Here is a 12,100-nt window from a genome sequence, read left to right on the forward strand (position 1 = left end):
GAAGTTCTGTGTGGCTAACTTATTTCGTGGTCGCAGTAACTTGGGGAAGGAGAAGTAAATCTAAGAAAACAATGACAAAGGAAAAGAACTTCATGGGGCCCTGGCCAGTTTGGCTCAATGGATAGAGCCTCTCTCATACCCAGGAGCAGCCCCTACGGCTGCTGCCCCAGAGGTCCCTGCCTTACGCCACTGGACACACGAAGGACACCATGTCCTGCCGGTGCCACCAGTCCCCCGGCCCGGGGCCACGGGCTCGGGGAGGTCCCAGGACCCGTGTCCCTGCTCTCATGCCCTCAGAGCCTGCCCATCTCCAGCAGCGTGGACACGCTCACCCGTGTGAGGGCGGTGTTCCCAAACCCCGTGTCCTCGAAGTCACTGGTTACCAACCATCCCCGGGAGCCACTGCCGGCCTCGCCCAGGGCGCCCGGCCCCGCCGGCGTGAGGCGTGTATCGGGTGCTGCTCTCTTTGGAAAATAACATTCAGAACAGCATTTTTTAAAAGCACATTTATTCATGAACCCTATTAGCATAAATATTGCAGAGCTCATGTTCACGCCCGGGACGACGTCTGTGTGGAAAGGTTTGGGGAGGAGCCTCGGTAGCAGGGGGTCTGTGCACTGAATGAGCACTTCAGTGACACTCTTAAATGACCGGGCAGGCAGGTCCTCGAAACACCCGCCCACCAGAGAGAACGTGTGCCCCCTACGGTCCTAGCAGCACCATCACCACAGCTGAGAGCTGGATACAGCCCAAGCATCCCTCAGCAGAGGAGTGGATCAAAAGGCTGTGGTGCATTGACACCGGGGAATACTCTGCAGCTGTGAGAAAGAAGGACCTCTTACCCTTGAGGCAGCACGGAGACACCTGGAAAGTATCATGCTAAGTGAAACAAGCCAGTCGGAGAAAGACAAGTCTCACGTGATCTCACTCATAGGTAGAATCCGATGAGCATAATAAACTAATGAACGGAAGCATGGGACAGAGTGCAGAACCTCGGGGGGCAGGCGGGGGAGGATGGGTGGGAGGTGACAACCCACGACTTTGCATTGATGCATCACCCGTGGACACAGACAATGGGATGGTGAAGGCCTGGGGTAGGGGGCAGGGCAGGCTGGAGGGAGTCAGTGTAGGGGGAAAAGGGAACATATGTAATACTTTCAACAATAAAGATATATTCAAAAAGGAGACGAAACAGGCGGGTCCTGGGGACTCAGCCAGGCTCACAGGAAGCCCTGTATGTCCCCTCTTCCCCTCCGAGGATGCTGTGGTTGCAATGAGCCCCTCCCCACCCCATCGGGTCCCCAGCAGCCGGTGCGCAGGGTGTCAACCAAGTGCCTGTCCTCACAGGATGGAGGCGCCAGGGGCCTGTGGTCAGGAGGGCCACTGCACCATCGAGGGGGGGGTTCCCCGTCCTGAGCAGCTACCGCGTCTGCCCACAGCTGTCCTGGGAGGGCTCGCGTGTTCCTTTCAGAGAATCGGCGGTGCCCAGTCTTCTCGTGTGCACCCAGGCCACAAGGAAACGCTTCCGAGGTCCCGTCCCTCTCCATTACGCTCTTAAAGGGCCCCTTCTCAGAAGGGAGTCTGACCACCGACAGCAGCAGGGAGGCCCCCAGGACACCCTGCCTGCTGCCCATTTCACCCGCTCGCTCCCCACCCAGCCCCCCAGGGCAGGAGCCGATTCCAGCGCAGGGACATGGGGCGGGGGCATGGCCATCCACCCATGGGACAAGGGCCCCTCAGCCCCCATGGCCACCGCCCAGAACTAACTGGAACACTCAGCCGCTGCCCAAGGCGGAGGGCCTGGGAGCCGCCACCGTGTGGAGAAGGGAGGCCAGTGGAGCGCCCCGTCAGCCGCCCGGCACCTGACACAGGAGAAGTACGCGGTGAGGGCGCTCTCCTGGCCGCGGGCACCTCTGGGCTCCAGAGCTGAGCCAGCTCCACGCAGGCCTGGGCCACACAGGGGCAAGACACGCGCTCCATCCTCCCTGCCTTCCACCCACTGACAGCCCGGGAGCCGCTCTCACCACCTCCTCCCACCGCCTCGCCCGGGTTCACTGCCCCACCCAGAGCCGGACGAGCTCTCCGGTCACTGGCCGTGTCCCCATGGGCCCCGACAGCCCCTCCCAAGTCACCGTCCCCCCTGAGCCATCAGCACCCACAGGCTGCTGACCAGCCCCTCCCAACAGGGTCCTAGCAGAAGGTCACAAAACCAGTGTGACTTCCAACCCCACATCCTTCACGCTCCCCAAGCCCCTCCCCGGCGTGACAGTGCCCCAGGGCTCCCCTGGAGCAGCCCCAACCACACAGGGTCCTCAGGCCTCGGGGTCACCCCATGTCCCGCTCCATGGGGCTCCATCCCCCGCCTCTACTAGGGGGTTCCGATGGCAGAGCAGCGACGCGGGGAGCGGGGAGAGGCTGAGGCATCTGCGTACAGAACGGGGCAGCCCGTGGCAGGTGAGTCCGATTCACAAGGAAATACTGTATGTTCTGGTTTGTACACATGACAGCCCGAGCCTCAGGGAGGAACACGGGAACGCATGTGCCGACCTCTGAGACGGGACTGGACTGTGTCACTGGCGGGAAACACACTCGGGTGGCCATGAACCTACTTCTTCCCCCAGAACTGTTCCTCGCAGCAGGAGAGGGGTACACCCAGCCCGCGGGCCCCCACGAAGTCATCTGGTCTGGCCGTGCCGAGGGAACAGGGGCGGGTTAGTGTCTGACCAGACAGAGCAGGCTAGTTTGAAGCTGATCGTTCCGTACGGCCCTCAGATGATGCTGTGACCATCCAACGGCCCCACCCGTTTCTACGCTCCTGCCTGGCCGTGGGGGGAAGACATGGGTGTCACCTCCCTGGTCAACGCCGAGGACCCAGAGACCGCGGAGGCCACACAGGAAGACGGCATGCCATCTGCTGGCCTGGGAAACGCCAGCTGTGTGCTCTGGCCTTTGGCTGGGAAGGGACTGCTGTGAAAGGCCATCAGACAAGCTCAGGGGAAGGGTGCCAAGGAGAGAAGCGAAAGGGGACCTCGTGGGCACCCTTTGCCAGAGAAACCACACTTCAGAAAGCAGGGGGGTGAGGTAAGGGCCAAGGGGTCAACTCTCGAGAGCAGGCCCGGTGACACGGGTTTTATATTATTCTTAGAAATTCCCCCAAAACAGATCCCATGCCATGCCGCAGTGATCTGCATGGGAGAAGCATGTACAGCACATGTGAGTGGACACGGAACGGCTAAGCTGGAGGAGCAAAAATACTGTAAAACTTCATTCCTGCCGTCTTCTGTGGAAACAGGTGGAGAGAAACTGCCCAGAGGACGAGGGCGGAGAAGAAGCGCTGGAGGAAGGCATGGGAAAACCAGAACCAATGCTTCTCTAACACGCCGATGGCGCGGCCTCCCAGTCCACACGGGCTCCAGCCACGGTGGGAGACCAGCCACGTCACATACCAGACGGTAAAGCAGGGCAACCGAGGCACCTGCCCGCTCGAGAACGCGGAGGGGAACAGCTCAGGGTGACAGTTTGAAGAGAAAGCCCCGGAGGGCGGCCAGGCGGAGAGAGGCCGCCGGCGGGAGGCCCGGCCCCGGGCGCCACTTACGATGAGCTCCGAGTCCCGGCCCATGGAGATGACCGTGCGGTTCACCGTGCGGAGCAGCCGCTCCATGATGATCTGGATGTGCCGCTGCGTGGGGCCCTGCGAAAGGACAGGCGGTGAGGGCGGCGCCCGGGACGGGCACCCACACACGTGCCGGGCGTCTGCCACCCCAGCCCCCGGAAGAGGAAACCAGCCTCGGCAGAGCAAGCTCAGCGTGTTATTAATTACCGCCCATTAATGCTAATTTGTCCCATCACCACGGCCGTGTCATGGAGGCAAAGCTTAATGAGAGCAAATCTGCCCAAACAACACGTGTGTGGTCCCTGACCAGCCCCCTGGGTTCCCGGAGGCCGTGGCCTCAGGCGGGTCCCATTGCCCCCTGGTCTGCAGGCCCGGCCGGGGTCTGGGCCAGCACGGCGCTCAGCGAGCCACCAAAACCCAGCGGGCCCCGGCCTCGCCCCGCAGACACGTGGCCTTCCCCTCGGGGGTGATGGGGCGCGGGGGCCCCTCGGAACCCGGAGCGTGCGGAAGTAGGTTCTCCAGTCACTTCCGCACAAAACCAGGTGGGCGCCCCGTCCTCCGGGAGGTCTGGCCCCTGGACCCCGTTCCTCCCACATCCTCCCCGACAGAACAGGGGAGCCCCGGAGTGGAGGCACGGAGGCTGCTCTGCGGGTGAAGCTTCCGCTCCTTTCAGAGCCACGTCCCGAGAACGGAGCCTGAACTCAGTCCGATCTCTGCCTCTGAGCTGAGGAGGCCGGGGAAGAAATCGCCGGGAGAGCAGACAGCTGCCCCTCAGAACTCTCAGGAGCGGCAGTGACGGGCACACAGAACAGAAACGCCGTGTGCACGTGTGACTTTAATAGCACAGGAACGTCTCCCCTTGTTCATTTCTCATTTCTCTCACCAAGGCCTCTGTCTGGCCGTAAGAATTAAAACCTAAGTCCTGAGAGACATTTAGCTGAGAAGTTGTAGGAAAGAAACTAAAAAAAAAAATGTATTTACTGTGCAAGGATGAGCAGTGTCATATAATGTTTATTAATGTGTCACAGTACGTTTGTGATTATACTGAGCGCCTCACGCAGAGACAGAAGCAATGTGAAGGTGCAGCTTTATAGAGAGAGGGACACCCCTTAAAATGAAGGCGTTTCTTTAGGAATGAGTCCGGGTGCCTCTGTCCCTGAGGGGTTTGCGTGGACACCCGGGATGGGCCTGCGGGATGGGGTTAGGTGGACCCGGGACGGAGACGGGGCATGAGGTTGGGGTGGATCTGGGGGGGCCTGTGGGGTGGGTAGGGGTGGACCCAGGACGGGGCCTGGAGGGTGAGGTTGGGGTGGACCCTGACGGGGCCTGGAGGGTGAGGTTGGGGTGGATCTGGGGGGCCTGTGGGGTGGGGTTGGGGTGGACCCTGACGGGGCCTGGAGGGTGAGGTTGGGGTGGGTCTGGGGGGCCTGTGGGGTGGGGTTGGGGTGGACCCTGACGGGGCCTGGAGGGTGAGGTTGGGGTGGATCTGGGGGGGCCTGTGGGATGGGGTTGGGGTGGACCCAGGACGGGGCCTGGAGGGTGAGGTTGGGGTGGATCTGGGGCGCCTGTGGGGTGGGGTTGGGGTGGACCCTGATGGGGCCTGGAGGGTGAGGTCGGGGTGGATCTGGGGCGCCTGTGGGGTGGGGTTGGGGTGGACCCTGACGGGGCCTGGAGGGTGAGGTTGGGGTGGATCTGGGGGGCCTGTGGGGTGGGGTTGGGGTGGACCCTGACGGGGCCTGGAGGGTGAGGTCGGGGTGGATCTGGGGGGCCTGTGGGGTGGGTAGGGGTGGACCCTGACGGGGCCTGGAGGGTGAGGTTGGGGTGGATCTGGGGGGCCTGTGGGGTGGGTAGGGGTGGACCCTGACTCAGGGTTTGGGCCGGGCGCCCACACTCACCACGTCCCTGCGGGACAGCACCTCCAGCATGTTGCTGAGCAGCTGGCAGCAGGCCTCCAGGTCCTCCTGCCGCTCCAGGTGGTACTTGAGCTGGTCGGTCATCATGGGCAGCAGGAGCTCCCGGCAGTCTGCGGGGACAGGGCGCCGTCAGCAGGGCCGCTCGGGGCACCCGGCCGGCCGGAGCCTGTTCCCGGCACGTGGCGCCGCTCTCCAGGGCGTCCCACATCCACGCCGCCCACCCATGAGGAGGGATCCCTTCTAGTGCCACATGGATCATTCACACACAAACCGCGCCTGGGCACCAATGCACACGGGAGTCCCCGTGCAGCACACACAGCCACACACACGCCGCAGCACCCGTCCACCATCACGCTTCCCACGGTTCAGGTACCGGTACTCCGCCGCGGGCCGGAAACGGCGTGGAAATTCCCGAAAAAGAAACAGCTCACACGTGTGAAGCTGCGCGCTCCTCTGAGGAGCAGATGGAGTCCTGCACCCGCTGCTCCGTCCCCCGGGGACCGAACCGACCCTTGCCCGCACAGAACCAGGAGACACTGGGAGACGGAGCGAGGCCACACTCACGTTATATTGTTCCATCTCACTGTCAGTCACTGCGGGGACTCCGTTCCCGAGCCCCCCCGGACCCCAAACCTCCCCCCGAAGGCAGGGCCGGCTCGCTCTCTGCTCCCGGCCATCACCGGGTCCCGGATCACAGTCCCCACAGGGAAGATGGTATCACGCACACCCCTGCCAGCACACACACACCCCCCCCCCCCTCCAGTGTGCACCCAGACACACAGACTCCACAGGAGCTGTGACTCTGTGCTGTGCCCACACATTCAGGGCATCCCCCCTGTCCAACGCGCACCCCGTGCACCCCAGCCCGGCCACTGCCTTCCTCAGCGACGCCCCATCGCCAGGACGCCTCCCGGGAGCAGGCGGGCCCTGAAGACCTGAGCAGGCGCACAGAGGGGACATGGGACGAAGGACACAGCCGCTGTGGGAGCAGCAAGGCTGCCCGGAACGTTCAGCAGGGACCTGGGGGGCAGCGGCCGGGGCTGGCGGTCCTGGGGGAGGTGTCCCTGCCCGTCCTGACACAGGAGGGCCCCGCTCCCCACTCAGAGCTGGAGGAAGTGTAAGTGGCCACTCAGGCTCTGGGCCCCACATGCCCCAGCCTAAGTCTTTTTTCTTTTTCAACCTCACCTGAGTATATTTTTCCATTGAATTTAAAATAGTGTAAGGGAGAGATAGAGATAGAGAGAGAGAGAGAGATAGATAGAGAGAGAGAGAGAGAGAGAGAGAGAGAGAGAGAAACATCAATGTGAGAGACACACTGACTAGCTGCCTTCACACATGCCCTGACCAGGACAGGGGACAGAGCCTGCAATTGAGGCACGTGCCCTTGACCGGAATTGAACCCAGGACCCTTTAGCAGCAGGCCGATGCGCTCTCCGCTGAGCCACACTGGCCAGGGCCCGGGCCACAGGCCATCCCTCACCGCCCCATTCAGCCGTCTCGCTGGCCGGGCTGCGGGGCCTGGCTGCGCTCAGAGGTAATTGAGTGTGTTGGTGTCATTTGTCAGGATTACTCCGGGTGAGGAGGCCACGGCCGCCCTGTCCATCTTCGGTGGGAGACGCTGTCGGCCAGCGGGCTCCCGGGGGACGCGCCCAGGCCCAGCCGGCGGAGCTGTCTGTCACCGGCCTCTCGTGACGAGAAACAGCACCACCTCAGGGAGCGTCACTGCGCTTCGCCCCGTGTAATGACGTTTCTTTGTCCGAGCCCCTCGAGGACATTAAAACGGAGCGTTACAGCCTGGGCGTTCTCAGTACCCCCCCCCCCCCACCCACCCCCACACACACACCAGCTGGTCAGGACGAAGCGGGGAGATGGGGAAGCAGGACCATACATGAGACTTTGAAAAGCAGCCACACCTCCCAGGCACGGACGGAGCTCCAGGCCCGGACCACACCCCCCAGGACCTGGTCACTGGTGCCCAGGCCTCCCTCGAGGTTGCACTGAGCAGCCCGGCATCTCAGCAGGCCTCCAGGGACAGAGGGGAGCAGACCCTCAGAAACAGGCCAGCACCCGAGTCCTCCCGAGGGGCCCCGGGCGGCCCCTGCTCCTCGGGGAGGCGCCGCTGGTCCTCCATCTGCTTCCCCCCCTGGGGCCCAGTCTGCACGAGAGAGGCCCATGTCTCATCGGTGCGAGCAGCCCCTGCACACGCACCGAGATGCACACGCCTGCACATGGGCTGCACACGGCCGTCTGACAACCTGGACGCGGGCCAGGGAAACGGCCACAGGACCACCAGAGAGCTGGTGCGGAGGCTGCGGTGCCCCGGTGTCTTCCAAGGACGGACAGGCTGTCCTGGCCGCTGGCCTCCTCGCCACGGAACAGGTGCACGGCGGCTCCAGCATGAAAAATGGCTGTGGGCAGCAGAACCGGCAGCTCCGTCTGGCTGGGAACAGAGCTCTTATCCTCAGTGAACATCACACACACACACACACACACACACAGATACACACACAGAGAACACACAGAGAACACACAGACATGTAGACACACATAGAGATACACACACACACACACACAGATACGTACACACAAACACACTCACACACACAGACACAGAGATACATGCAAACACACATACATGCAGACATACACAGAGATATACACAGACAGACACACAAGACACACACAAACTCAACACACACACACACACACATTCATACATGCCACACACATTCCTATATACCATACTCACACACATACAGACACCACTACGCACAAGCACATGCACTCCTGCAGTGATCTAAGTGGAAGCATGACACTCCATCCCAGCAGGACAGGAGGGGGCTCCTGTCACACGCCAAGGCCCAGCTCAGTGTCCTGAATGCCCTTTCCTCCCCTCCCCACGAGCAGAACGTCGCTTCTGTATGACGATTTGTGTCAATGGTCCCTCTAGGCACCAAACAGATGGCCTGGGAATCTGACCATCACACCCGGAAGCCAGCCCTGTATTTCAACCGATCATCACCGACAGCCGCGTGTGAACGGCTGCACCAAGTGCTGGGCCAGTGGCCAGGCCCGGGCTCCCTGGGGGCGGGAGCTCCTGGGCCAGCCGGGGCGGCCGCCACCGCGTCAGGAAGGGCAGAGGTCAGCCGCTCGCGCTGTGCGTCGGGCCTGGGGAGTCACTGAGCATGCTCCACGCCTGCTACTGCCGATCTGTAACCTGGGGGGCTGCTGTCCCCCCTCGGGTGCTGAGAATCACGTGGCAATGTGTGAAGGGGGCAAACAGCGCACCCAGTAACTGCAGCTTCAACTCCAGTGCCAGGAACAGCGTTACAGTCAGTCTTTCCCACCGGAAGTGCTACGAGAAGCCAGTGCTGTGAGCGGAGCTGCCCGTCTCAGGGGCCGGCGGGCAGTGGCTGAGGAGGGACATGCTTCCCTGCACTGACTTTTAAGTCCTTTCCATTTAAATGTAAAAGAGGATACTCGGTTCAATTTTGGAAACAACTATTTTGAACAACTTGGGTAAGTAAATCTTCCTCTCTTGTAAAAAAAAAAAAAAATGTGTATTAAATACAGATGAAGTATCTATGGTGAAAATGGAGCGCCTGGCCAGGCCAGGGTGGGTCAGTGGTTGAGCGTCGACCTATGAACCAGGAGGTCACGGTGTCATTCCCGGTCAGGGCCCAGGCCTGGGTTTCGGGCTCCATCCCCAGTGTGGGGCGTGCAGGAGGCAGCCGATCCATGATTCTCTCTCATCGTGGATGTTTTTCTCTCTCCCTCTCCTTCTCCCTTCCTCTCTGAGATCAATAAAAATGCATTTAAAATAAAAAGAAAGAAAAAGGAAAGGGAGCACCCAGACGGACACGGGCTGTAAGTGGAAAACCGTGTCCCGGAGACTGGGCGTGGAAACACAGGATGACGGGTGCCCGCAGCGACTTTCAGACTGAAGTCACGTCGTGATGATATTTCAGATAAAGTGTATTATTAAAATCAGTCTCAGCAACGGTCCTGCACTTGTGTTTAACCGCGGCTCCGGAACATTTTCAGCGACAGATGCGGCTCGCGCCCGGCTGCAAGGGCTGCGCGGTCTGGAGGGCGCCAGCAGGCAGATGTCACAGCCCTGAGTGCCCTCGCTCACTCCGAGGCCGGTGCGCAGCGCGGAGAGCAGAAGCCAGGCTGGCTGTCTCCGAGCAGACCCGCCACGCACGGCTGTGACGCGGGGGCTGATCGCTGCCGCTAGCTGTGAGTCCAGACACAGACACAACCCGTGGAAGCAGGACCAGGGAGGACCGTGGCCCGGCTGCCTGGAAGAGGCGGGCGGCCCGGCGGGCTGACTCCACGCAGATCAGCTGTGGGGACCGGAGGTCCTACGGCCCCCGACCTCCTCCACGCCCCCCAGCGGGACCCACTGTGATCACAGACGGCAGCACCGCGCCATCTGCTCGCCCTCAGCTGTGTGAGCTGGTGCCCCGATGATGAACGCTTGGGAATGGGCTCGTCTTTATCCAAGGTGTTCAACAGGCATCATCAGCTGTGAGCGTCCGAGCGGAACTCCCGCCCATAACCTCCTGACGGCTCTGTGTTCCGGCAAGATGCAGAGACGGGAATAAATCTGCTCATTTAAAGCGTTTGTTTTATGAACACTGAGTCACGTGCTCCTTAATTTTTAGCTGGGTCCCATTAAACAAATGATCCATAGGATGATTTAATAACCCGAGCCTGTCACACAGCACCGAGAGGCACAGCCCCGCTCTGGAGGGGGCTCACACAGGAAGAGCCAGGCGGCCGTGGTATTTCCCAGCCATCCAGGAGCTCCGTGTCCTCGTGGTTCAGTCTGCTCCAGGGACTTCTGCCCTCCAGGCGAGTCTTCAGGCCACAGAAATGCACACAACAGGGCCGGCCACGGGAGGGGGTCAGGACCGTCCAGGTATGTCCGCGTGGCATGGATGTGGGAAGGGATGGCACCCCAGAGCGGCTGCAGACCCGATGCCCGCTCCTCAGCCAGAGCACCTCAGGGCAACGGACCCATGCATGTGCACATGTGTGTGGACATGTAGGATTCTGGTATCTTTACACGTCGAATGCAAATTAAGTGTCTCTTAATGCAACAAGTCATGATTGTCCACAGTGCCAGGAGGAAACCATTGAGCCACCGAGGCAGGCTGCTCTCTCGGTGCTACACATGGCATCTGAAGTGAATTCCGTGTTCAGAACGCACTTCTCCTGCGGTGGGTGTGAGACAGTGTAAGCTGGGTGATGTATCTGTGACAAGACGACCCCTTAATCAGCACCACGGCAGTGGACAGCTCCCTGCCCACACTCCTTGCAGACAGGAACTATGTACTTAACTCCTAGGCCCTTATCTGTAAATGAGGAGAATTACTCTTTTCTAGCTCTGCGGTTCTTATTAAGTGGATGGCTCCAAAGCCCTGTCAGAGAAGTCAGACTGGCTAACAAACAGTCCGGGGCACGGGGCAGGTGCTCAGTGACTAAGAATGGAGTTAAAAATGGCGATAATTAAGAAACTGAAATGGACTTCCCCGTCTGGAATTCAATAAACCATTTCTAAAAGGCCGTGCCGTTCTGAACAAATGGCCTTTTCAGACGCACCTGTAATGAGAGATGTCGGCTGATAGGTGAATGAGGGATGGAACAGGGAGGCACTTTCCAGAAGAAGATGAAAAATGTTCTCGGGGCGTGAGAAGATGGAAGAGGGGGAAACCGGTCCCCGCCCGCCATTATTTACAATAACCAGCTCGGGGGCTCGCAGCTGGGATGCTCGTTTGACCTTGTCAGCACCCCTGTCCGGAGGACCCCGAGGATGTACGAGAGGCCCCTGAGTGGTGACGACCCCGGGAGGTCCCAGCCCCAATCTCTCCTTCGGTACAACAACCGTCAGGTTCGCACAAGGACCGCAGAGCAGATCTGTGCTTCTGTTTCCGTTCGCTAAAGAGTCTGCCTCCCGGGTCCCGCTGGGGAGAAGCGGGAGAGGTTTTACGTTGATGTTTGAGGATCAAAAGCATTAAACACTATTTTGTCCCAGGTCTCTGTTAAACACAGCTTTCCTTTCTACCACGTGAAATAAAGCAGGGACAGGAGGAGCAGGGTCATTGTGGGAGAGATAAATGCCCTACCTCGGGTCTAATCGCCATCAAGCAGCCTGGCGCTCCGGCTTCAATGGCTCCTAATGGGAGTCCCTCGGGGGCCGCGGCCTCTGCCCTCGGTCTCGAAGGGCTGCTGTAACTAATGGCCCCGCCATTAAGACGGAGCGCTGCCCTCCCTTCAGAGCGGGAAGAACCATTCACCTTGAAACGAAGAATGAGGAATGTAATTTAAGCTCGTTATGCCGGCAGTTGAAAGAAGCTCTTTATTGTTCAGAAATCGGACCCGAATGAAGTTTTATGATGAGCCCTCTATAAAGGGTGCCTGTTGGCTGGATTGAAGGGAAGTGTCAGGGGGACAGCCAGGGAGAGAGGGGACGGTCAGGGAGGGAGGGGATGGTGAGGGAGGGAGGGAACGGTCAGGGGGGGGGGGGGGGGAGGGAGGGGACGGTCAGGGAGGGAGGGGATGGTGAGGG

General features: G+C 60.5%; 1 protein-coding gene across 2 annotated transcripts in view; it reads right to left on the reverse strand.

Annotated features, from left to right (window-relative positions):
- Window positions 1-12,100, reverse strand: part of DOCK1 (dedicator of cytokinesis 1) — a 204,427-nt gene that overhangs the window by 110,624 nt on the left and 81,703 nt on the right. For both annotated transcript variants that reach the window (XM_036439319.2, XM_036439318.2), the window contains exons 26-27: window positions 5,509-5,636; window positions 3,596-3,691 (exon numbers count right to left, since the gene is read on the reverse strand). In XM_036439319.2, the coding sequence (XP_036295212.1) occupies window positions 3,596-3,691; window positions 5,509-5,636 (224 nt within the window). The remainder of the gene's footprint in view (window positions 1-3,595; window positions 3,692-5,508; window positions 5,637-12,100) is intronic.

This window comes from Pipistrellus kuhlii, unplaced genomic scaffold (genome assembly GCF_014108245.1).
Source record: "Pipistrellus kuhlii isolate mPipKuh1 unplaced genomic scaffold, mPipKuh1.p scaffold_m20_p_15, whole genome shotgun sequence".
Classification (NCBI taxonomy): domain Eukaryota; kingdom Metazoa; phylum Chordata; class Mammalia; order Chiroptera; family Vespertilionidae; genus Pipistrellus; species Pipistrellus kuhlii.